This window comes from Hetaerina americana, unplaced genomic scaffold, assembly GCF_022747635.1.
Source record: "Hetaerina americana unplaced genomic scaffold, ioHetAmer1.1.p SCAF_20, whole genome shotgun sequence".
Classification (NCBI taxonomy): domain Eukaryota; kingdom Metazoa; phylum Arthropoda; class Insecta; order Odonata; family Calopterygidae; genus Hetaerina; species Hetaerina americana.
Window position 1 is genome coordinate 7,300,952 of NW_027286764.1, and position 27,277 is coordinate 7,328,228.

The 27,277-nt window shown below is 38.4% G+C and overlaps 2 protein-coding genes across 5 annotated transcripts in view; one reads left to right on the plus strand and one right to left on the minus strand.

Moving 5' to 3' along the window:
* The window catches only part of Ctu2 (Cytosolic thiouridylase subunit 2), a 30,173-nt gene extending 7,823 nt beyond the window's left edge, over nucleotides 1-22,350 (minus strand). The window contains exons 1-6 of one of the 4 annotated variants that reach the window (XM_071586081.1): nucleotides 22,314-22,350; nucleotides 4,378-4,452; nucleotides 4,098-4,297; nucleotides 3,717-3,987; nucleotides 2,580-2,715; nucleotides 2,120-2,251 (exon numbers count right to left, since the gene is read on the minus strand). In XM_071586081.1, coding sequence (XP_071442182.1) covers nucleotides 2,120-2,251; nucleotides 2,580-2,715; nucleotides 3,717-3,987; nucleotides 4,098-4,297; nucleotides 4,378-4,452; nucleotides 22,314-22,315 — 816 coding nt within the window. In that variant the 5' untranslated portion in view covers nucleotides 22,316-22,350. Of the gene's footprint in view, nucleotides 1-2,119; nucleotides 2,252-2,579; nucleotides 2,716-3,716; nucleotides 3,988-4,097; nucleotides 4,298-4,377; nucleotides 4,453-5,381; nucleotides 5,461-6,287; nucleotides 6,589-22,313 lie in introns of those variants that run through there. The other 3 variants (XM_071586077.1, XM_071586079.1, XM_071586078.1) reach the window with 3 other exon arrangements.
* LOC139688543 (uncharacterized) lies at nucleotides 6,714-26,574 on the plus strand. The gene is made up of 10 exons (XM_071586076.1): nucleotides 6,714-6,884; nucleotides 6,969-7,165; nucleotides 7,251-7,454; nucleotides 8,743-8,865; nucleotides 9,002-9,147; nucleotides 18,124-18,332; nucleotides 18,494-18,565; nucleotides 20,832-20,942; nucleotides 22,491-22,722; nucleotides 26,210-26,574. The coding sequence occupies exons 1-10, from the start codon at nucleotides 6,806-6,808 to the stop codon at nucleotides 26,547-26,549; spliced, it is 1,713 nt and encodes a 570-aa protein (XP_071442177.1). The 5' UTR covers nucleotides 6,714-6,805; the 3' UTR covers nucleotides 26,550-26,574.
* The last annotated feature ends 703 nt before the right edge of the window (nucleotides 26,575-27,277 follow it).

The window sequence follows — 27,277 nt, forward strand, 5'->3', positions numbered from 1 at the left end:
GATGGAGATGAGCACGAGCAATCACACTGGAGTTTCATGGAAACACACCGCACGTTCAAAACTTTTTTCTCCCTTCACAGGCACGTCAATTGAGTTAATAGTGCCCTTTATTCTACTATACACGAATATGGCCACACCTCCATTTTTATACGTGGTCCGGAAGAATGAGGCCACTAGGGAGTAATTTGAGATTGAAATAACCATTAGTTCTTCATATTTTAACCAATGCTCAGTATTACACAAAATGTCTGGTTCACACTCATTCACAGCCACTTCCAGCAGGTTTACTTTGTTCCTGAGGCACTGAATATTAACTTGCGTGATTGTTAAAGGCTGCCTAACTTTGACTAACCCTTTGCGGAGGTAAGGCGGGCCTTCAGAAAAAAATACCTACTGACACCAACATGTTTCGGCCAAAAGTCGGGACTTTCCACGACATCTTTTAAGTCTTCACCAACAGATACACGGAAAGAGGTATAGGTGCCTCTAGATACCTTCAGCTGCTCGATCTTGAAGCACTTGCCAGGTATTTTGCTTGATGCATACTTTTTAACTGCTTCGATTGTCGTGTCTTCTTTGAATTGTCAAGCGTGTATGTTGACCATTTTCGGCAGCCCGACTAAATCACTGTCCAAGTTTGACGTCCCCACAATCGGCTTTGGCCGAGGTTTCCGCTTCTTTGAGACCATGGTGCAGCCCTCATCGTCTTCTTTCCTCATGTTGCATGCAGTGGTATGCGGTTCCACAGGTGGTGGCTGTAAATTTCCTTTGCGAGCAACGGAAGAGTACGGCAGCGTCACCTTAGGAGCACGCTCTTTATTATTACCATTACTATCAGTAGCTACGACTTGAGAGTAATTAAAACGTTCCATGTTACTTTTCTTCTCTTTCACAGTTTTTTCGGGAAGTTGCAATCGCTCACTTTCCAATGAGTTGGTGATCGATATTTTAACGTCACCCGGTTATTCCCTGGGTTTCTCGTGCGTTTTCAGTGGACACATTTTTAGAATGGCGATTTCCTTTGACTGGTTATTTATTAAATTCAAACAGTCCATTAGCTTGACCTGGAGATCTGTCACTATATGTAGGACTTCATCTTGTTTAGACTCGATTTTTTTAATTGCGTCCCATGGACCAAACAAACACTTTTCACATCGATAGAGTAATTGCGAGTTGTTAGCTATGGAATTCGCCACTGATTCTGTTAGACCAACACATCCGTAATGGAAAAATGACTTACAGTCAAATCTACATTCCAAATATAGCTGGTTTTCAGGAATAATTTTGGAGCAAATATCACAGTTATTATCGGAAGTCGCCATCTTGAAAATCAATATCCTTCAATTCACTTTCCTAGAAATGGCAGGTACTTTCCAAGTAACTTTAACGGAGTCATCCAATATGCACATTACAAAGCTACAATTTCAATGATTTAAGTGTCTTACAGATGCCTGGGAAGCTTAACTGACAAAAGCAATCAGCCAGACTTTGAGGGATCTGGGTTCGAATGCCAGTCAATGCAAAAGATTTTCACACTTAGAAGTCGTTACATCTTGCATACTTCTCGCATCTTCTTCTGCCACATTCATGCACAGTTTTATTCATGCCATTTTGTTCCAAAGCAAAAACAAACAACTGTATTTAACAGGCCTCAAATTACCATTATAAAGAAACTATAAATGAAGTCCTACTGATTGGACTACCTTCACAGAAAAAACATTCAATCATCTATGAACCACTACTAATCAAGAGTAAAATCTTAGATATAATTTGACATACCAGATCATATAAAAATAAGTATGTCGGTAATAAAATCAAAATAAAGAGACTTAAATATTATATACACTTTCTGAATTTGCTCCAAGATTCCACACATGGTTAATTTGAATTTTAAGCCAAAAGAAGAATATTCGGGTTAATATTTGAACTATTAAGGCTCAAGTACTTTTGTCAAAAGTTGAATATCACTTTTGGCTAATTTCATTGCTGGTAATACAATAACTATTTTACAGATTTAAAAGATGAAACCAGGTTCTTTCCCTATAGGCATCAGTGAGAGCCAGAATCACCTTTGCCCTTTGCTTACTGGGACCATTCCATCAAATTCAGAGATGCCCACCTTTGTGCTCAGAGAGGGTAATGGCACTGCGCTGAGCTTGTTGAAGACACAATAGAAGGCAATTTCCTTGCCCATGAACTCCTTCAGCGGCCTCAAAATCATCACACCTGAATCGCGCACATCACAGAAACCCTGTCAGAGAGCAATGGATTAACAATAAATGAGGATTACTTTAAAATTGGTCCCGTCAGTTATTATTTTATTTAAAATTATGAAACATCTGTGGAAAATGCGACAGTGACAGCCATGATCACAGAATATGTCCTGTCATAGTTTTTCTTCAAGTTTAGCCATTGAGTTTACCAATCGAAAGTTAATAGTTTTTATACTTCTATCATGCGAAAATATAATTTTGAAATTTGAACCATGGACACACAAAATCTTCTGAGAGAGCTACAAAGATACTAAGGAGATACAAAGTAAAAGAAAATACCTGTTTATCTACAAATTGTCTACTTACAATATCCCAAGGCAAGTGAGCTCCTCTTCCGATGGAAACATTTGCGATTAATTTTACAGCCAATTGTGATCCGTTATCACCCAGGAGTATTTTGTTGCAGCCTAACTCTTTCGCAACAGCCATAAGCAGGTTCTGCCTGAAATGAAAATGAAAAAATTCCATCCTTACTTACTCCTACTTGAATCAAGAAATGCAACCCATTCTTTTCCTGCCAATAATAATAATACTTTATTCATTTGAAAAATGGTACAACCATATTAAATGTTGTTAATATAAATATTATTTAATATACAGGTATAAACATAAGTTCTTAAATGTGATGAAGATTGTCACAAAAGAATTCATCCAATGAGTAAAGTAGGTGAGGGAGTAACCAGGTATATACCCTATTCTTGAAACTCTGGATAGTGTCTGATTTCAACTGAGTGAGTAGGCAGATAGTTATACAGTCGTATACTCATGTTATGAGATGTGTTGTAAGTTGATGAAAACCTACAATGAGTAGTATTTAGATTTGATTTACCTCTTGTGGAGTAGTTATGGATGTTAGATCTTAATTGGTAAGTTTCTAGATTAACTTTCAAATGAATCAAGAGCCTTAAAGATATATAAACTAAATACATTAATGACTCCATACCTAATAAAAAAAGGTTTGCAGGAATCATGTGGTGGTATATTAGCAAGAGAGCGAATAGCTCTTTTTGTAGTTGCAAAATTTGTATAGCATGTGGGGAATGACCCCATAACTCAACACCATAATTCAAATGACATTGAAAGAAGGCATGGTAAAGCATTAAACGATACTCATTGGAAATGAGAAAGTTGAGCTTTCTTAACATATAAACAACTTTACTCAGTTTATTACAGGTCTGACTGATGTGAGTCTCCCAGTTAAGTTTTGTATCAATATAAATTCCTAGTATTTTAGCAGTTTCAACATCAGTTATTTTTGATTTAAGACTGCACACAATATGCTGAGTTTTGTTAGCATTTAAATTTAAATGATTAACATCAAACCCTTCCTTAGCCATAATATAATAGTAGTTCACACACACAAAGGAAGGACCTCTTGTTACAGTACATAACACTCAAGGAACAGAGGTAAAATAAATAGTCACATTAAATTACACTGGCTACCTTAGTTTTCCTAAAAGATCTTCTTTTGAAGTTAAAGTTCTTGTCTTGCAGAATAATGATGTTAATTGCTCATCGCCAGCAACTATTCTATTTTCATTCAAATCAATGTCTTCAACCTTTGCATTCACATCAAGAATACTAGTTGGATTAAGATTAAGGGAATTTGACAACTGAACAGTGTAGAAAGGGAAATTTAAATCTTCCGCCTGCTTGGCAACAGCTTTAAGTGCTTCAACCCGTTCGTCTCTTGAAAGCCCAGTCACAGCTCCCTCTGGAAATATTTCATAAAGGAGGATTTCAGTTTTCCCCTAGGGCAAATATAATCATTATTGGTAGCAATTGAATCACATAATTTAAATATTTGCAAAAATCTACAATGACCATCTATGTGTACTGCCAACGATGTAAATAAAAATCTCTTATTATTTTGCTCAGAGAGGCCTTCAGAAACCATGTGAAGGAGTGCCACTGAGGACTGGCTTCCAGATGTAGCCAAAAGGATTCGATCCTTGGGCCTCACTAATTTTGACTTTCCAAGGGTTGCTCGAAATTTGTGAGTGGCATACTTCAAGAAGCAGCCCCTGAAAATTTGGAAAATATCATTTAATAAAAATAACAGCAGATTTGAAATGAAACTTGACATTTTTGGCAGGAAACTTACTGGCAATAGGGATCTTTTGTCCGGAGTACCACTGAAGCTTTTTCTTGAGAACACTTCTTGCAGGCTGAGTTTCTCCTGAAGCAAAAGCCCACCGTTAAATCAATCAGGTCTCTCAACATGTGTGCTAGTAAACGTTGAAGTCTAGTATATAAACAAATCGTCCAGAAGCTGTACCAATGAACAGGTTAGTTTGATATTTACTCTTAGATTGAATACACCTTGAGACAATGGAGTGGTTGGGAACATGAGGGAAAAGAGCCACAATTTCATAAAAGGGGGAAAAAATGTCAGCAAACAAAGACATACAGAAAGGAAGAGCCAAAGTAGAAAAAGATAATTAATATTAAGCAGGGAAGAATGGATGAAGTGATGAGCTAACATTTTCAAGACTCGGTCAATCAAATCATAAGGCGAAATGCAAGATTTAAAGGATTTAACCCAAATTTGAACTATCACCAATCTAAACAATATCATAACTATCGTCCAATTGGACAATATGATTTATGTGTAGAAAATAATCGCCTCATTGCAGTAGTTTTATGATGGGCTCTAAACTGATTTGAGAAAACTGCGTTGCCATTGTCAATAAAAAAAAATTGTTTGGGATTTCACGCTATTTTATCCACCTGAGTCTATTTATTAAATCACACTATTTATCAAATAGACTCAGAGGAATACTGAGATGTGATCCGGGGTTTGCATATCTAAATTATGTATACCAGTAACCCACTACACCACAACAAAAAATAAAACTTTTTTGGCTTCTTGACTAAAATTTCAACTGTCATATAGGTAAAAGAGGGTGTGAAAGTCAAAATTATCAACCACCAACCATTTCTAATGATCAAAGTTTTAATAGTGCATAATGGTCGATTTTTATATTTGTCACCAATATTTGGCACAGAGACTTCAGAATTTTTTCTTTAGTTTTTCCTTTTGTATCTACTTTCTGATATTTATCTCATTGAACATTAATAATACTTTGTATAAACACCAAGGTATACCTCGCTGTTAAGTGCTTCTCCATTGCTCAAATATCTCGGAGAAATCATTCATTATGTTTGTCACGACTGATTTCTCTCAGTACATGGCAATCAATGGAAACAAAGTACAACATACATAACATTCAATAAAATGCAGTTTTTACGACATGCCACCCTTCATTCCGAAACAACTTTTAATTTTCTATCGTGCTACATTAAAATTACCACCTGAACGGTTACCACATCTGTGAATAGTGTATTCTAGCATTAGGAAGCCTCAACATCACTCAGGTGTATATATTGAAAACGTGGATGATGAAATATTTCCATTGTATTTGAAGGCCAATAATGACCCTACTCTTTGACTTCACTGAGTTGGCGGAACTGTTTTCAGCGATAAAGAACTTCATCACTATTTCTCTAGAGCATTTACAAATACCTTATGCAAGCCAATTTTAATATGCACACGCGAGAAATATAATCATTTACAATTAATTAATGGTTTACTAAACATTTATTTTTTATTCCATCAAAATACCAAGACTATGAACTTAAAGTACATTTTGTGAAATTATAATACTCTTTGAGTACGTTTATAGGCGCATCTTCGGACTTCTGTACGTATGTATATATATATATATATATGTATTTTTTATAAATGTATACATATATATGCATATAAAGTTCATGGTTTATCGTGTTATCATTGAAATGTTATTCAATAACGAAATTTGAAAAAAACAAATGTAGCATACAAATATCTTGTTTCATAAAAATACGGCTACGTGAACAAGAATTAAAGAGAGGATTATGTTGTGCTCATTCAATGACACATCGTATTCATCAACCTTGGAATTTACTAGGAACTGAATAAAGATATTACCTTAAATATAAATGAATCACTTAAATATCAATATTGGAACGCACTCACAAGTCATTTTTATTCCTTCTTTCTAGTGTCAAGTCGGCAATGCCTAAATCATCCTCGTTGACTGAACACATCTCTAAAAGAATTCTGTTTTAACTACACGATAATAATAATCACCGATGCAATGCACGACTGAATCTCAATTCAGGTTTAAAGCGTGAAGATCTCTTCGTGTATCATGTTACGCAGTGGTAGAATCAAGAGTTTTGAAGGAAGAGCGCATTTTCCATAACTGCGTACAATTTTGAGCGTTACGGATATTCAGGGACTGTCTGTCAACATTGCCTAAATAAGGTCCCTTAAACGACAACACGTGAGGCACTGCGCTTAAAAATGAAAGCATGTTTCTTGATTCAGAAACAAACGAAGAACACTATTCGTATATAATCGGAGCGCACTCCACAAAATAGTAAATATTATCAGTCTCGCTGAATATGATACTTACTGGAAATTTCTACGCGTTCTTGTGATGTATTTATATTATTCGTTGTAAATAAATGCGTCCAGGTGCTTAAAAATGAACCCTGATTCTTGGAAATCTTTAGTTCATTCGTCGTATTGGACTTCTGTTACTAGTCATGTTCTTGAAGAAAGCGGTATGAATAATTATTTGTTTAATAGGTTTGGAGGTAGATGATTTATTCAAATGATAATTCATTCCTATGATTCTGCGTCTTCAGGTTCTACGGCTTTTATTAGCACGAAGGAAGGATCATTCATAGAATTCCATAAAGGGGTAATTGAAAGGTCGTGTCTGACAGATTACTGCAGCGTACAGTCAATTGAACTATTTTTTACCTATCACCCTTATAGAAGATATTTTTTGTTAAAAGAGTGGGATAAATTAATAATAATTTCTGATCAAGAGGAGTTAAAGGTAAAGTATGGCTTTGTGTATCCGGATTTTAATTAAAACGTTTTTATGTTTAATACAAGTCATGGAATCTAATTTTTATTTAAAGATTGAGCAGGTTCATAGTGGAGTGAGCAAATACGAAATAGGAGATTTCAATGGAGAAGGAAAACCGGAGATTCAAGTTTGGTCATCTGATGATGCTAAAGAGCCATTTATCTTGAATATTTCGACCTTACCCCGGGATGTGAAAAGTGTATTAAAAAATCCTAGCGAAGACTTTCTTTCTTGCCGACTTCAACTTAAACTGAAGGTAATATTTTTTGTAGAATTTCGATCTGTACTTCTACGTTTGCCGTAGCTGTAGAAACATCTAGGAATCTATATTGTGTCTAGGAATTAATCTTAGAAGAGATTAACTTAATTGCTGGGTGGTTTTTAGATGAACTAAGATATTTATTGGAACCATTCCACTCTGGAAGAGAGCAAGCAAGGTTTATGTTCTTCAGATATTAACAGGACAATGTACTTCTCACGCCGGGGAAAATAATGGCTCCCTAAATTATAACAACAAATTAAACTATGGATAAAAGTACCTAAGTTAAATAGGCTTATCACTAATCAATTTTAATTTATTGATTTTTATGGTGACATACGAATTGTTTTCACCTAAGTGAATATTGAACTATTTCCACCGAGTAATTTTTTCTATCATTTCATCTCGTTATTTGACAAGTGTAAAATATAAGATATGCCATGCAAAGAAAAAAATAATGCGTACATATTGAGACATGGTAATGATTAATTTGCAGCATGTCATATCTTGACGAAAAATACTCATTTAGGCCACGAAAACAACTCTCGATTAAAAAGTTTAAACTTAGATTTAAACATCTGATATAAGTAGGTTACTTTTATGCCTGCTGGTAAATGTTTATAAATTTTAACGCCAATTTAAAGACGTCATTTTTGAAACAAAGAAGTAGAATGCTGTATTACATGCAAATTCTTTCTGTCTTGTGGCATTACAATGGGTACTCTCATTTTTTTTTTAAATTGACACGTGTTTTATCGAACATACACATAATGCTGGAAACTAACAAATTTAGTTTTCTGTGTATACCATCATCCAGCATTAGAAATCATATGTATAGGTTAATTCAAAATTTGGATAGTTGCAAATTTTTCCTGTGGAATTACCTACATAGTTTGAATTTAAAATGTGTGTAATTAGCGCTGGAAATACTATAATATAACAAAAGCACTTTTATTTAGGATATGTATCCTAGGTAAGGATTCGTTGATACCAGTGTTTAAATACTGACATTAATGGTTTGAATTGACTGGATTTAGGTGGTGATGGAATATTGAAGTATTTTCATTTTACATTCATTAGAGTATTTTTGATAGATTTTGCATTGGAAGGGTAATGTATTTGAAATAGTCACAAATAAAACAGCAAGGTTTTTTTTCCCTGTAAATATTTTTCCCAAAAGAAATCCTTGTATCCTTGTCGAATTCTCGGCCATGCACTTAATTTCCGGCTCTGCCCTCTGTAAGTGAAAGGCTCCCATCACCATGACTCCTTGTAATTTCTGCAGGAAACCAAGGATGTCCTGGCCAAATTCACCAAGGAGGTGGAGGAGAAAAGGAGGCTGCGAAGGGAGACCCTGCAAAGGTTGGCCCTCAATTGTCCCCTTGAACCCTGCCCTCCTCCCACTGAGGTAATTCATTTTTGTAGGCTTAACTTCCAGCTCTCATACATGTATTTACGTGGCTACTCCTTTCACGTCGATTTTTGATGGAATCTCATTTATTATTGTGTATTGTTTTTGTTGAATGTTTATTTTCCTTCTTCAGTTGCAGCGCTTCTTTGGTGACAGTGTTGGAGAAGATTTACCAAACGCTGAAGCTGATTCTTACCCCCTTCAAATTCATCACAGCTGGCAAACAACTTTCAGTGACAAATGGCTTCTTGGCTTGACAATTAGGAATTCAGACCATCGGTATGTATTTCTAGGTCTCAAAGCATCTCCGCTTGGCTGGCTCAGCTTTAGTTTTGGGACACAAATGCCTATTTGCATGAATGCTCTTGTCACATCTTCTTCATGTCTTCTTTTTGTTTTAAAAAATTGTTTCGGGCTTGGGTCATTCTCAACACGAAAAAATGAAACAATATCACTCTTTCTATTGTAAAACCGAGTCCAACACTTGTCCACACCAAGGGCACCCCTCACTCTAGGCAAATGATTTATGCCCTGTGAGACTTATTGCAGTATTTTTATTACGTCCCATACAGTTGCCTATTATTCTGACGCATGTGGAACCTTGTGATAACACACTCCCATTTTTAGTTCTCCTGATGTTTGCATCACCATGTGCTGGATTAAAAATAATTCTAAACCAGTCATGTCTATCAGCATTTATAAAAATCTTTTTGACTGTGTTTTGTATGCGTACATTTCAAAATACAAGAGAGAGCGGTAATGAAACCAGTTTTAGGGAAGACCTCTAATACAGCAGGTCAGCACAGAGCACCAATATTGAAAAATTTGAGATACTGTATTTTCCCATCAATTACACGCACCATATGTGTAACGCACAACCAAAACTTTGTAGTTCTCATGAATTTGTATAGATGCCACACGCCCAGGGCTTCATAGTTAGTAAGGTTTGGGAGTGTACGCATTGAATTGAAATATTGAATTTCTCGTGTCCAACAGGCCAAATGAGGGTCCATCTCCTTCAGACCTGGACCTCCTCTCCCCTCCCCACCCACGCACCCCTCATTTCTATATCCTTCCAAAGATTCACAAGCCTGGGAATCCCGGTCGTCCGATTTTATCCTCCCGTCACTCCCCAACTGAGAGAATCTCTGCATTTGTAAACCACTATCTCCAACCGATAGTCCATTCCCTGCCGTCACACACCAAAGATTCTTACCATTTCCTGGAAAGGCTAAAATGAACCTCCCTCCCTCCAGGTACCGAGATTATTATGGCCACTATAGATGCAACATCCCTATACACATCGATTCCCCACTCAGAAGGTCTCTCCGCTCTCAAACATTACCTCTCCCAACGCCCTGAGCCACACATGCCCAGCACAGATTTTCTCCTTAGTCTTTCCGAGTTCATCCTCACCCGCAACTCCTTTTCCTTTAACGATAAATTCTTCTTGCAAATCAAGGGCTGTGCCATGGGCAGCAGGTTCAGCCCTTCCTATGCAAACCTCTTTCTTGGTCTCGCAGAGAAGAAATTCCTGTCAAAACAACCACTGAAACCTCAATTGTGGCTCAGATACATCGATGATATCTTCCTCCTCTGGCCACACGGTACCGATTCCCTGAAAGCTTTCATTTCCGACCTCAATGCTTCGTCCTCTGTCTCCTTCAGTTCTACAGTTTCTTCCTCCCAAATCACCTTCCTGGATGTAAATGTAACATTAAGAAACCAAACATTTCACACCTCTGTACATATTAAACCCACAAACAAACAACAATACCTACACTACAATAGTTGCCACCCATATCACACAAAAGCTCCATTCCTTACTCCCTGTCCATAAGAGGACACAGAATTTGCAATGACCCTGATTCCCTTGATAATTTCCTTTCAAGTCTACACTGTTCCCTCCTCAAACGAGGTTATCCCGAATCCCTCCTGAACAAAAGGATCCGAAAACATGCGTACACTCCCAAACCTTCCTCCGCCACGGAACCCCAATCTCTCAATTTGTACAACATACACTGTACTTCCCGGGCTTAGAATCTCTACGATCAATCCTAAAAGACCTCTACCCTATCCGAAAAAATCATAATGCCACCGCCAACCTTTTTCCCCAATGCCCCTCAGTTACTTTCGAACGCCCCGCCAACCTATCCGATCTCTTCAAATCAACTAATCCACTCCTTAAATCCCCAACCCATCCTAAAACCACTCCCACGCCATGCAATAAACCCAGATGCAAAACATGCCCTATTTTCAAAACCAAAATCCCATCCCTCTCCCACCCGCTTTTTAACTCCCTCCCACCAATCCCCTCCTCTACTTGCACATCTAGCAATGTAGTGTACCTTCTGAAGTGCCAACTTTGCCCTGCCTATTATATTGGGCAGTGCACCACACCCCTCAATATCAGAATCAACAACCACCGAGCCTCATGCAAAAACTCTTCCTTAATTGATATGATCCCTATCCCCAAACACGCCTCCGAACACAACACTCCCTTTGATAAATGCTATAGTGTATCCATCATAGCATCCCTCCTACCCTCTGATCCTCCACTGAATCTGAAAACATTAGAGCAATCCTTCATCTGGCTCTTGGAGTCCTGGAACTGGCCAGGAATCAATATTAGGCATTAATTACCCTGATCCAATTATATTTTCATCCCCCTTCCATCCCCATCACCTTCTACATTTTCCCCACCCTTCTAACGCTGCCCCTCCAAACCCATCCCTTCGGAATTCTCTCCCCACCTTCCCCTTCCATCCATCGCTCCAGCCCTCGTATTCCCTTCAGTTCTGTCCCTCTCTTCCTTGATAAAGGTGGTCACCACCACCGAAAATTCGAAAAATAGTGAGTCTCTTTTTCGTGCGTTTCTGTGTTTTTGTCTGTGTCCACTAGTGCTAAGTGTTATACATTATTATTCACGTCCGTGAGACTTTCAAAAAGTGTTATATATATATATATATATATATATATATATATATATATATATATATATATATATATATATATATAATTATTATTATTATTAGGTAATCTGCCGGTTAAGGTAGGTTTTTGGATGGACATAGTTACTAATTAAATAATTTGTGACCCCTAGCAAAACACAACATCCTACTTTACATCAGGTCCCTCTTCATCTCTGAGTACTTTCTTCCTCCCTTCATCCCATCCAACATCCCTATCCTGTTCCTTCCCTTTCCTCGTTTGCCTAACATTCTCCCCTCTATTACAGTCTTCAACATCCCACTTCCGATCAATACGCCCTTCAGCCACTTTTCCTGCCTCCATAGGATTTCTCCCAACAAACCCCTCTCTTCGCCCACCATACCTAGTACTTCCTCATTTGTTTTCTTCTCTGTCCATTTCACCTTCTCCAGTCTTCTCCACACCTACATTTCAAAAGCCTTCAGTCTACATCTATCCTCCTGTTTCAATTACCACATTTCCACGCCGTACATAGCTACACTCCATATCAAAGCTTTTACGAGTCTATCCTTAATATCCTTACTCAACGTCCCTGTCATCGACTCCCTCCTCCTTGTGAAAGCCTCTTTGCCTAGCGCAATTCTTCTCCTTACATCCCTACCACTTTGACCGTGTTGGTCCAAAACACTACCGAGATACGTATACTGTTCTACCTGCTCTAATTTTTGCCCTCCTATTTTAATGTTAAGCTTGGCCTTTTTCTTTCTAGAAAATCGCTTAACCTTTGTTTTATTAATATTGATTCTCATCCCATACCTGTCGCACTGAATCACCAATTCACTAAGCAATGCTTGCAGCCCCTTGGCTGACTGACAAACTAAAGCTTGGTCATCAGCAAACCTAACTGATTTTACGAATTCCCCGCCCACTTTCATTCCTACCTCCAGTTCATCCCATGCCTCTTTAATCATTTCCTCATAAATACCACGGATCAGCCCATATAGCCTCTTCCTCCCACATTTTCCTATACTTTTCAGTAGTTCTGTGGGAATATTATCCACCCCCACAGCCTTATTTAGTTTCATCCTCCTTAATGCCCTTTCTATCTCATCGTTGAGTATGCCTGGACCTAAGCTATCTTCCTCTACGTCATGTCCCTTTTCTATGTCTAACTTTGTTGGCCAAAGTTCTTTACTATGCAGTTCTTGTATATATTCCTTCCATATCTCTAGGATCTTTCCTGTGTCAATTATTATCTTACCCGCCTTATCTCTTACTCACGGATGAAGCAGATGGAAGAGGCTACTCTAGGAGATGTAAGTTCAACAGATTCAGGCTTGAGGTCGTGGAAGTTCATCATAATGAAATAAGGACAATTTGCACTTTTCCACAGTTTCCACAACTGTGGAAAAGTGCAAATTGTCCTTATTTCACTAGGAGATGTAGCTTTGTCTCCAACTGAGAAATGGAGCAGGAACAGGAATTTTATAAGAGCGTATTTCCTGGATATGTGGGAATAGGAAACCTTAGAAAAGGGGAAAACAACCAGACAATTTTTACCTAGCATGAAGGAAAGAATGAAGATTAACTTTAAAACTTACAAAGGTATAATGCAAATTTTAACGGGGCACGGGGAGTTTAGATCATACCTCAAGAAAATAGGGGAAAAAAAGGAGGGGGACATGTGAATGCATAATGGAGGAAGGTACAGCAATACACAGAGTCCTTTATTGCCCAATTTATGCCAAGGAAAGACGCGAAATGGAGGCTATACTTGGGTATTTGCATAACGTCCAACAAATTGGGAAATATCTACACGAGAGACTGATTAGGAAAATATTGGAAAGATTTATCAACAAAAGATAAAGTAAGAACGGGGAGAGTAACTGAAAGGAATGTCATGTAACTCATATTTTGTATTTTGTAAAATTAACGACACTGTAATGGGGGTTTAAACATAAGGCACCCCAAAAAAAACTGAAATTGAAACAATAAATTGCCTGATCCTGCTCGAACGGGCCCAATTATTAATATTATTATCTGTAACTGTTGGTATAGATCTCATTTTCTTACTTCCCGATAAAGATTTAACTTTGCTATACAGCGCACCAACTTCACTCTTCCTCTGCAAACTTCCCATATCTTCACACTGCGTCTTCCACCATGCTTCTTTTGCTTTATTTGTTGCCCGCCTCAATTTATTGTTTAACTCTTTGTACTTCATTTTGCCTAACTCTGTGTGTACATTATTATATAGATGTATTTATATATATGTATGTGTGTATGTATATATATATATATATATATATATATGCTTTCATAGACGTAACACAGAAGTGCCGAATAGTACAATACACAGTAGCACACAATATAGAAACACAAAAAAAGAAGAACACTCACACGTTATTTCTTGATATTTCGACGGAAACAATCCGTCTTCCTCTGAAGATATAGAAGTAATGAGGGTTTATATATATATATATATATATATATATATATATATATATATATATATATATATATATATATATATATATATATATATATATACATATACATATATATATATACATATATATATACATATTTATATATATATACATATATATACATATATACACATAATATACTACCTTGATCAAAAATTTCCCGGAATTTATTCAGAAAATTAAAAATACAAGTTTATTCATCTAAATCTATATTGTCCCCTTCAAAGTAATCCCCATCGACTGCAACACACTTATGCCAGCGCTTGATCCAATCCTCGAAACATTTTTTATATTCGGTTTTCGGTATGTCCATCAGTGCTTCCTGCGATTTTTCCATTACTTCCTCTCGGCTGCTAAAACGCGTTCCCCGTAATGGTTTTTTAACTCGATTGAACAGAAAGAAGTCACAGGGAGCCAAATCAGGTGAATTCGGTGGCTGTTTGATGGTATTTGTTGCATTTTTCGTCAAAAAATTACGAATAATGATAGCACTGTGCGACGGTGCGTTATCATGGTGCAAAATCCACGAGTTTTCTGCCCACATTTCTGGTCTCTTTCGGCGAATTGCTTCACGCAAACGTCTCATAACGCCCAAATAATACTCTTTGTTTACTGTCTGGCCTTCTGGCAAAAATTCATGATGCACTACACCGTTGTAATCCATGAAAACCGTCAGCATTGCCTTCTTTTTTGACTGAAAACGACGTGGTTTTTTGGTCTCGGCTCATTTGGTGAACGCCATTCACTTGCCTGATGTCTGGATTGCGTGTCGTACTCATAAACCCACGTCTCGTCTCCAGTAATGATCCTTTTGATGAATGTGGGATCGGATTCAGCCTCGCAAATCATGTCTTTTGCGACGTCAACACGGTCTCTTTTTTGCATGAAATTGAGGTCTTTTGGCACCAACTTTGCTGCTACACGACGGAAACCCAAATCATTAACCACAATGTCTTGGGCGGATCAATAGGCAATGTTCAAGTCCTCCGCTATTTCTCTGATGGTTAATTTGCGGTTATTGACCAACATTTCTTTTACTTTATCAATTTTTTCACCGACTTTCGATGTCGATGGTCTGCCACTGCGTTCATCATCTTCGATTGACTCACGACCACTTCTGAACCGCTCGTGCCACTGGTAAACGACCGTTTTTTTTAGAGAATCGTTGCCGAAACACTTTTCCAACATTTCCAACGTCCGTGCGCCACTAAATCCGTTTTTTACGCAAAATTTAATACAAGTTCGTTGTTGCAAATTTAAATCCATTTCTGAAATTGTAAAAAATCGCCAACACACACAGAGATAGATGTACTCTTGGCTACGTAACTTTTGCAAATGTCAAGTTATGACACTAAGATTTAAAGGGAATATCAACAACAGATGTACCAATTTAACAAAAAAAAACAGAACTCAAATCGGAACGATGGGAGCGCCACACGGTGGTTATTCCGGGAACTTTTTGATCAAGGTAGTATATATATATATATATATATATATATATATATATATATATATATATATATATATATATATATATATATATATACAAATATATAAAAACACAGATGTAGATTTTTAGAATATAGAGACACAAAGAAAGGACACTCACAATTTGTTATTTTACGTTTCGACAGCACGGCTGTCGTCTTCAGATTGGCGTTCTTGGGGAAGAGCGGAGAACACTCCGCCTTTTCCTAATAATGCAAATAACCTCATCTGTCAGCCACCTCCCCTAATAACTGCTGTCACATTTACTTAAATTTTGAAGTTTGACATGATAATATGACTGGTAATTTGAAGTTGTATCAGCATGGGACCCTCCCCGGACTACAACCTTGACGTGGTGGAAGGGCTTGTGCGTTCCGATGACCCCTAGAGCTGTGCTGGCGGGAGTAATAAAATTTGCTCCTGGTAGGGTCACCCATGCCAGATAGGTCGAAGGTTAGGAGCCAGACGAAAGGTATTCCACGCAGCGTCTGTTCCTCAGTGAGGCGGCTGCAATGGCGTCTGACCCCAGTGGGGCGGCCAGTAAGTGATGGTGTCACGTTAAAAACACTATTGAGGAAGGCAACGGGAAACCACCTCAATTATCATTCCCAAGAAAAATATGATGGACAATAGAGATATTTTGAGTCCTGGCAACCACGGGGTTCGGCCCAATCGGCCGTGTGTCGTGCCCGGCAGCGGGGGAGGCAAGGCTTCCGCGGTCGTCATCCCACGAAACCCTTGCAAGGGAAAACCAGCAGCAGCAGGACAGAAGACGCAGGAGAAGAAGACCACATTAGTTAGAATAGGAACGTGGAATGTTAGGACAATGATGAGGACAGGGAAATTGGAGAATGTTAAGCGAGAGATGGAAAGGGGAAATATAGATATTTTAGGTCAATTTGAGGTGAGATGGAAAGATAGCGGGGATTACTGGAGTGATAAGTATAGAATAATATACAGCGGTGGGGACGAGAGTCAACGAGGGGTTGCCATAGTATTAAATGAAGAGGTAGGAAGAAGCGTAGTCAACATAGAGCAGGTAACGGATAGAATACTACTAGTGGAGATAAAAGATTTCGAAAAAGCGTTTGATAGAGTGAATTGGGAAAAACTAATGAGTATATTGCAGAAGATAGGAATAGATTGGAGGGAAAGGAGGCTAATCCGCAACCTGTACATGTCTCAGACTGCTCGGGTGCGGGTGGGAAACGGGGAGTCAGGATGGGCAGTGTTAGGAAGGGGTGTAAGGCAGGGTTGCCCATTATCAACGTTGCTGTTCAACCTGTATGCAGAGGAAATGATCAAAGAGGCATGGGAAGAACTCGAGGTAGGAATGAAAGTGGGCGGGGAATTCGTAAAATCAGTTAGGTTTGCTGATGACCAAGCTTTAGTTTGTCAGTCAGCCAAGGGGCTGCAGGCATTGCTTAGTGAATTGGTGATTCAGTGCGATGGGTATGGGATGAGAATCAATATTAATAAAACAAAGGTTAAGCGATTTTCTAGAAAGAAAAAGGCCAAGCTTAACATTAAAATAGGAGGGCAAAAATTAGAGCAGGTAGAACAGTTTACGTATCTCGGTAGTGTTTTGGACCAACACGGTCAAAGTAGTAGGGACGTAAGGAGAAGAATTGCGCTAGGCAAAGAGGCTTTCACAAGGAGGAGGGAGTTGATGACAGGGACTTTGAGTAAGGATGTTAAGAAAAGACTCGTAAAAACTTTGATATGGAGCGTAGCTATGTACGGTGCGGAAACGTGGTCATTGAAGCAGGAGGATAGACGTAGATTGGAGGCTTTTGAAATGTGGGTGTGGAGAAGAATGGAGAAGGTGAAATGGACAGAGAAGAAAACAAATGAGGAAGTACTTGGTGGTGAAATGGACAGAGAAGAAAACAAATGAGGAAGTACTTGGTGGGCGAATAGAGGGGTTTGTTGGGAGAAATCCTATGGAGGCAGGAAAAGTGGATGAAGGGGGTGTTGACCGGCAGTGGGATGTTGAAGACTGTGATAGAGGGTAGAATGTTGGGCAAAAGAGGAAAGGGAAGGAACAGGATAGGGATGTTGGACGGGATGAAGGGAGGAAGAAAGTACTCAGAGATGAAGAGGGACCTGATATAGAGTAGGATGATGGATATTGTGTTTTGTTAGGAGTAATAAAATATTTTTTTGGTAGTTGTGTCCATCCAAAAACCTACCTTAACCGGTAGATTAACAGCATGGGATCTATTGACCTTTGTCATTAATGAATGAAATGAGGCATAACACTTCTCATATGCGTATGTAATTGATTTTTAAGTAAATTTAAAGGTTTCATTCACTAGCGATCAATTATCTCCTTGACACCTTTTAGGAGAATTTGCAATATGAAAGTCTTCCTTAATGAGTCACCAAAGCAAAAAGTTAGCTACTCTGTGAAGAGGCTGAATGCCACCAAGATGGATGAAGTGTTCACTAGGATTGATATGAAAACCTTGGGAGTTTTCCCTCTTCCTGCGGTGGCTTGGCAAGGAGAAAGAGTGGACTCTGAGCTGCCTCCTGGTTGTGGGTGTGTCCTCATAAGTAAGTTAAGTGGAGGGACATATCTCCCTTCCTATCTTTTGCCTTCCATACTTAGGCTTAGTACTATATAGTTTTGGATTTTAAGGGCACAGCCTTGTGAGCATATTGTTTCATGTAATGCTAGATGCTGGTTTACACACTTCATTGCAATTCTTTTGCAGTTGTACTCCGATTTCCAGAATTCTTGTGGTCCTCAAAGAAGGTCATCTCTGGGAGACTGTCATATTATTTAGGTATGTTTTCAGTAGTGATTACTTAAATTTATTCATTTTGATTAATGGTACAGCCATATTAAATTTTGTCAAAATAAATAGTGCAATATGTAACATAAAAAAACAACATAAATCCCTAAATGAGATGAATATTATAATGAAAAAATTCATCAATTGAATAAAGTGGGTTTGCAGGTATCTAGGTATACAAGAAGATACATTATCTTTTAATTATTGCTGAAAAAAAAATCAAGATAGAAACTTAACTTTATTAGTTATTCTTAATACTTATTTTCATAGGCACCTCGCAGAGTTTCACATTTCTCAATCTCTTGGAGGCCGACATTGTTGAACTTGGCAGGTTGCATCGAATACTATTGTACCACCTCTTGAGTGATGTTATTTGTGTCGTCAATTCTCCAACCCTGCAATAGATTTTTGAGTTCTAGGAATAAGAAAAAATTAATTCCAAAGAAACTGCGGGAGATGCCGCAACAGTAACTTTTAACGGAGTCATCCGCTAATGTGCATTTCAATGCAACAATTTCAGAGCGTAAAAATCATTCGCCTTGACTGGGACTCGAACCCAGATCCCTCAATATCCGGTTGAGTGCTTTAGCCACTTAAGCTACCGAGGCGTCCTCTTAAACTCTGAAATTTTTGGGGCTTTTTACTTGGGATAAGATATGGTGGATGTGGCAAAACTATATAGCCACATTGCTTTGATTGCTGGTTGTGCCATGTTTGTTTCTGGAAAGGGGTCAGTAGTCATGGAACATAGCGCACTGTCATCTTTGACGTGTATAGTTCTTCGCGAATAATTTTCCACACATTGCTGTAACTTAGATCAGTCTCGTTCATGATCATTTGGATGGTTGCTCTTCCATTGGTCTAATAGGATAATTCCCCCCATTTCTTTGCTGGGGCAGCATGAGTAATGGTCTTACACTTCTTGGATATCCTTGTATTACTACACACTGCTGGACGAATCCCACAATGCTCTGAAAAAGAAACGGGGTGGCATGATCACCAAAGGCATTCGTGTTCCTACGGCAACGCACCTCCTCTCTCATCAGGAGGTGCAGTTGAGGAATCAAAGTGATTAGGCTTTGAAATTTTGGCACTTCGCCCTTTATCTCCCAACCTTGCCCCAAGTGACTTTTACTTATTCCCAAAACTCAAAAAATCAATGTGGGATTGAAAATTTGGCATTAAAAATGACGTCATTCAAGAAGTGGAACAATGTTTGTTGACCGAGTCGGCTGAGCTTTATAATAGCAACCTTTGAAAGGTCAAGACGCGTTGAGAGAAATCTATAACTCTGGATGGTGACTAAGCAGGGAAGTCTCAAGAAGAACAAATAAAATGTGTCTATCTGTATTATTTGTGAAGTAAAATTTGTCAAAAGGAAACACCATAAGTGTTTAAAGTTGGCTTTAACCTCGTGGACAGTGGTGCCTCGCGCACGACTACGAATGCCTGTGACATTGTATGTACGGTATTTCGTCATAACATCTTGTTCCTTTAAAAGCCCCAAAATTTCAGAGTTTAAGAGGACGCCTCGGTAGCTTAAGTGGCTAAAGCACTCGACCGGATATTGAGGGATCTGGGTTCGTGTCCCAGTCAAGGCGAATGATTTTTACGCTCTGAAATTGTTGCATTGAAATGCACATTAGCGGATGACTCCGTTAAAAGTTACTGTTGTGGCATCTCCCGCAGTTTCTTTGGAATTTAAAAATTTAAGGTTTATGATAATCCCTTGTGTTGATATGTGTGTATGGATAATAGCTAGATATGCGTAAAGCTCCATTATTATCTGCTTTGAATGAAGTCAGTGAAAATTGTATATGAACATTCAAAGAAGATTAATGGAGATTAGTAAGTGTACTAGTGTGTGTACCAGTGCTGATAACTTCATCTGTGATTAATAGAATACTTTCACTACCTAGGTACATCAAGGTCTATCCCATGAATAATTATTACCAGGAAGGAAAAGTGTTGCTAAATTATATATTACCATGGTTTTTGGTTGGCTTATTTGTTTTATGCAGCTTTCAACTGGAGAAGCTAATGAATAAGGGCGCTTATATAATTGTTGTTGCCTACTTTTTCAAACATTAACATATGTAATAGACTGAAGTTTTGCTGGATATTACATAATTCAGGTTCTAAATATTCTCTTTATATTTTCTTCATTCTGAACTTCAATTGCCTGACTTCAAAAGCGCAGTTCATTGAGACAATTGATTCATTTTATTCGTGTCTTCATCATTTCTTCTGCTTTCAGGTTCTCCTGATGACGGTGATGTGTTTGCGATAAAGTTGCCTCAATTCGAGGTAACACCAAGGAGTATTTTAGATGGCTCACTTCTACCCCAAGGGCCTCACAAACAATTTTGTAAGTAATGTGGAAAACTATTTCAAAGATATACATTTAGTATCTTAACTTCGATGAATTTTAAAATGAATGAAAAGACCCATTGTAGAAACAATCATGTATTTCACATCCATGGATTTTTCATACTAGTCTCAGCGGAGAAATGTTCTTTTGTACCGCCAATTTCCTTGTTCTCTGACCACCATTTCCTTGTTATATATTTCGCAAAACGTTTTCTTTCTGTGGGGAATCGGGATGTTGCGGGAGCTAACATATTGGCTTCCCACCCAGAGAGCCCGGGTTCAAAACCTGGGGATTGACAGATATTTCTCAGTGGCATGCTGATCCCTGCTGGAAGTGCTTTGTGGAGAGCACTTTGCCATCTGTCTGATGGGAAATTCCAAAGAAACTGCGGGAGATGCCGCAACAGTAACTTTTAACGGAGTCATCCGCTAATGTGCATTCCAATGCAACAATTTCAGAGTGTAAAAATCATTCGCCTTGACTGGGATTCGAACCCAGATCCCTCAATATCCGGTCGAGTGCTTTAGCCACTTAAGCTACCAGGCGTCCTTTTAAACTCTGAAACTTTGGGGCTTTTAAAGGAACAAGGACGCCTCGGTAGCTTAAGTGGCTGAAGCACTCGACTGGATATTGAGGGATCTGGGTTCGAATCCCAGTCAAGGCGAATGATTTTTACACTCTGAAATTGTTGCATTGGAATGTCTGATGGGACGTTAAACTGTGCACCCCTTGGCGCCTTTCGTCAAGAGGGGGCTAATGCTGATGCCAGGTTTCTCTCCACCCTTCCTCCTTTTGCATCCATCCCCAATAGCGGAAATGACCTCGGCTGTCGGTCGCCTCCCCTTAAACTACTGCTGCTTTTCTTTCTGCTCGGTACATGTTTATAGAGTTGTTTTTTCATTTTATGATTCTGATCCATATGTATTGATGCTACATTCATCACATTACTCATGTGGAGATATGTAGTTAATTCTATCATAGTATAGCAATCAACATGTTAGTTCTTTTGCCCTATTTTCCAAAAACCTTTCGAAATGTGAGTAAATTTCACTGCAATTCAAAGTTGTCTTTCCTTGGGATGTAACATTGGTGATGATGTGCAAATGCCAATCATTTTGTGCACCGCATTCATTTCATTGTCCTTCAATAGAATTATGACCCTATTCATTCATTTCATTAGTAACACATACATTCTTTGTGTAAAAATGTAAACTAGTTATTGTGCTTTAGTGTGCCTTGATGTGTGCTGTGCTCTAGTTATTAGTGCCTTGTATTATGTACTGACAACACCTACCTGGTAATTTTGTCATATTAACTTTGGGCAAATATATTATTATTACATCGGCTCAAATTGAAGTAAAAATTTACATGTAAGCGTGAAGAATTCTGAAGAGCGATGATGTCGAAGGTCTCTGGATTTTCCTTCTGCCGCAGATGGAGCACCACTGGAAAAAACCAGAGACCTTCTTCAATTGAAAATTCACAAAGTTGAAATTTATTATTCATCATATATTTTTAAAATAAAGGAATGCATTATTTTTTCAGTGCACACTATCAGTGCCATTGCCATGTGTAAGATGGTGACGCTAACAGTTACCATGGGAATCACACCTTCCCCCTGCGTGGAAGACATACTCACTGCTAAAATTGGGTTCTCGTGCACTCCCAGAGGAGATAACTTTTTTGTGCATCCTGGTTCAGATAGCGCTGCCCTTGGAGGATGTATGATTCAGATAATTCATGCTTCTGACGGATTCACGATGCAATTATATGCTAGGTGAGTTGGACATTGTTGTAGATAATCTTACTTACTGAACTTGCCATCATGTCATAAGATGCACCGATGTGTGAGATGCACACCCCTTTTTCATTCATATTTTTTTAGGAAAAAGGTTTCTTTTGCATTTTTCATAAAAATCTTTAATGTTATACTGTACTAATGTTATAGCTTTTTATTTCTTTGAAATATAACTACGGGACATTGTAGCTACGTGTCACCTTTTCATAGATTATCTGAAAACCCAGATTTTCATCTCCTGATATAAGTGAAGAATCACTTGAAGTGTCGTCTTCAGATATCATATCGCCATCAGCGACATCAAATACGGTAATCATTCCGCATCTCTTAAATGATTTCACAACTGTGTCACCTTTCACAACATTCCACGAAGTTTGGACCCATTGGCAAATCTGTGAAATGCAGGGCTAGACCTCTTCCTCCTTACTAAAGGTGTCACTTCTAAATCTGTGGACCAATTTTAATTTTTGGACCCATTTGACCAATGGTTTCCTGGGTCCACTTTTATTTTACTTCACAGTTAGTTGGGGATTCCTTTGAATCTTAGTTCCCCTTTTTACAAACAATAATGAGACATAAGGAAACAACATACATAACAAAACAGGCAAAAAGACAAAAATAATCAGACATAAGGAAAGTTTTTCTAAAATTTTAACATCTACAAGTGCTTATATATGTTGGGAGTTAAATTAATGATTAACAATTCAAGAAAAGAAAAAAAAAATCACTCAATAGACATATAGAATACATTGCTACATTTTACACAAAATTTTACACAAAATATTTCCCAGTTAGTTCGCTTGTTGTGGTTCACTATTTGCTGGTTTTCTTATTGCAAATTTTCCGAGCAGGTTATTGTTGTTCTTTAGGCAGAATGTAGTCATTTCCCTAATGCTCGTTAGCTTCTCTTCCATAGTGTTCCATAAGAGTTGCCGCTCTGTCTCATAGAAAACACAATCCTCCACTCTGTGCTCTGCTGTGTCTTCTTTTCCACAGTTACACCATCCAACTCTTCAATGTCTCCCTCATTGAACCTTGATGTGATAAATGATGCAAGCATCTAAAGGTTGAAGCTGACTTGCTTGGCCACCTGGAAATACCGCTATTCAAATATTTTGGTCAGTTGAAATACTCTTCCCAGCTTCCGTTCTGTGACTCAGAAACTGATCCCATTATAGTGAGGCAGGTTTTTAGGACACTGAGACTGTCCACAGCTTCTTCCCCCAATTCATCCATCCAGCCCTTTGGATGGGCATGTGCAAGCACACCCGCCATGCCATAGCAGAGGTCACTGGAATGGAAAGGGGTATAGAATACAATCAGGACACATTTTACTATTTCGCAGACTTCAAAAAGGCATTTGATAGAGTGGACAGGGAAAACCTAATGGATATATTGCAAAAAATAGGAATGGATTGGGGAAATAGGAGACTTATCCGCAACCTGTACATGTCTCAGACTGCTCAGGTGCAAATTCTGAAGAAACTGCGGGAGATGCCGCGACAGTAACTTTTAACAGTGCCATCCGCTAATATGCATTTCAATGCAACAATTTCAGAGTGTAAAAATAATTCGCCTCAAGGTGCCCGAGAGTTGAGATGGGCAGTGTTAGGAAGAGGTGTAAGACATGGGGTGTCCATTATCACCGTTGCTGTTCAACATATATGTGGAGGAAATGATTGGAGAGGCATGGGAAGAACAGGGGGTAGGAATAAAAGTCGGAGGAATATTCATAAAATCAGTTAGGTTCGCTGATGACCAAGCTCTAATTTGTCAGTCAGCCAAGGGGTTGCAAGCATTGCTGAGTGAATTGGAAACTCAGTGCGATAGATATGGGATGAGAATCAATATAAATATAATAATTTTTTGCGATTTTCCAGGAAGAAAAAGGCTAAGCTAAGCATTAAAATAGGAGGGAAAAAACTAGAGCTGGTAGAACAGTTAACGTATCTAGGAAGTGTTTTAGACCAACATGGTCAAAGCAGCAGGGACATGAGGAGAAGAATTGCGCAATTAAAAGATGCATTCACAACGAGGTGAGAGTTAAGGGCAGGGACATTAAGTAAGGATGTTAAGAAAAGACTTGTTATGGAGAGTAGTTATATACGGCGTGGAAACATGGCCATTGAAGCGGGATGATAAGCATAGATTGGAGACTATTGAAATGTAGGTGTGGAGTAGGATGGAGAAGGTGACATGGACAGAAAGGAAAACAAATGAGGAAGTACTAGGTATGGTGGAGGAGCAGAGGGTATTATTATAGGTAATCTAATGGTTAAGGTAGAATTTGGGAGGACACAACTACCAAATAAATATCTTGTCTTTCCTGTCAAAACACAACCCAGCATCATACTCTACAACAAAGTCCCTCTTCATCTCCATATACTTCCTTTCTTCATTCCGTCCAACATCCCTATCCTATTCCTGTCCCTTCCTCATTTGCCTATCATTTTCCCCTCTATTACAGTCTTCAACATACCATTGGCAATCAATATGCTTTATATCCATTTTTTCTGTTTCCTTATGAATTCTCCCCGTGATCCCCTCTCCTAACGCTGCTGGACAGGACACACGGCTGATAGGGCTAAGTCCCGTAATTGCTTGAACTCATTTTCCCTGTATTCTCAATCTTATAAATATTGGGAATAATAATTGAGGTGGTTTCCCGTTGCCTTCCTCAATAGTGTTTTTAACGTGACACTATCACTTAATGACCGTTCCACTGGGGTCAGATGCCTTTGCAGCCACCTTTTTGAGGTACAGATGTTGCGGAGACTACCTTTCATCTGGCTCCTAACCTTCAACCTATCTGGTGACCTTACTGGGAGTAATTATGATTGCTCCTACCAGCACGGCTCTGGGGGTCATTGGAACACACATGCCCGTCTAACACGTCAAGGTTTTAGTCCATGAGAGGGGAGAAGGGATTGTTGGGATAGGCAGGAAAGATAGATTAATAGTGTTTTGATTGGGATGGGTTGTTGAAGACTGTGATAGAGGGGAGAAATTAGGAAGGGGTAGGAATATGATAGAGTTTGAAGGGAGGCAGTGTGTGTTATGTTGGGAGAGGCAAGTAAATATATTATTGTACCATTGTAAGGGATATGTCCATTCAAAACCAACCTTAATGGATTGAATACTAATGATAACAATTGCATAAAAATATATGCCTATCATTGATTTCTTATCTATTTATTGAATCATATTGGAGATTTTATTTTGTTATTTCACAGATATTAAGTCCTGACTTTGTGGTTTGGTTTCTTCCCTTGCATGGCCACAGTGTGATCCCTTCTTTTCATTGTAATTAAAGTTGAAGAACATGGAATTATTATAAAATTAGTGCAAATGTACATAGCATAGGTCGGTATGTGAATTGCTGACATGAGGTTGATTTTTTTTTCAATTTCATTTTGGATATACCGTGACTGAACCAAGTAATGAGTGAATGGGACTTTTTTCATAGATCGCATGAAATCCTATGCCTACTGGTGTATTGTGTTTTGGAGGCTTGCCCTGGCAGCTGGAACGTTACCCACAATCCCACCCAATCGCGGGATCCTGCCGGCCACTCTTCTTCTGTGACTTTGGGTGACTGCTCGGATGCCTTATCCAAGGAAATTCGCTGCATTATTTACAGTCTGTCAAAATGGAGGAAAGATGATTCTCTAAGGGCATTATCGACAGATGTCAAATCATATATAAATTTCAGAAAAGAAATAACTGCCTTTCAGGAAAAAACTGATGACTTATTTTCAAAGTTTGAGCATGAAGCCATGAAGGGTGGGTATGTCATTTATCATTAAAATTTTGGATTGTATATGTTTTATAGCTGACACTTTTGTAAGTATGTTAATTCTATTGTAATATATTTATTTTGTAACGTTTTTGCTGATTCTCATTTATTATTAATAGGCAGCACACTGTGTGATTTTCCCTGCTACAATTTTCACCCAACCTTTTCCAGTTTACTTCAGACAAAGGAGAATTTATTTCAGACATTTTTTTGCCATCATCTATTTTTGTTATTTTATTTTGCATTGGTAGTACTGCATCATCTGAAGTGGTTTGGCTTACTGGGCTAGCATCCCATTAGTCTTTTAATTAGCCAGCTGAAGACTACCAATGCAAGCAACTGGTACCATATTGAAAATATGCCCAGGTGGAATAACTTAGGCTGGCAGATTCTCAATGGTTAAACTCCAATCACTTGGCATTGTGTGACAGCATTAAAAATTCACCCATAATCACTCACACCAACACGATCACATATGATTTCATCCTTGAAAAACTCTTCATTCTCGGGATGTCACCGTGTAGGTTGACAACAGTTTCGCCCGTGTTTCAACGAGCGTCTTGAGGTCGAAGACGCTCATTGAAACACGGGCAAAACTGTTGTCATAAAAACAAAGTCTTTCATCTGAACGCCGCGAAAATCTACGATCCCTGATTTCATCCTTGCAGATTGTATGTTTTTTTACAGCCAAGCTTTTATCCCCTCTCATTTTGGCATGCAATTGATAAGACGTACAAT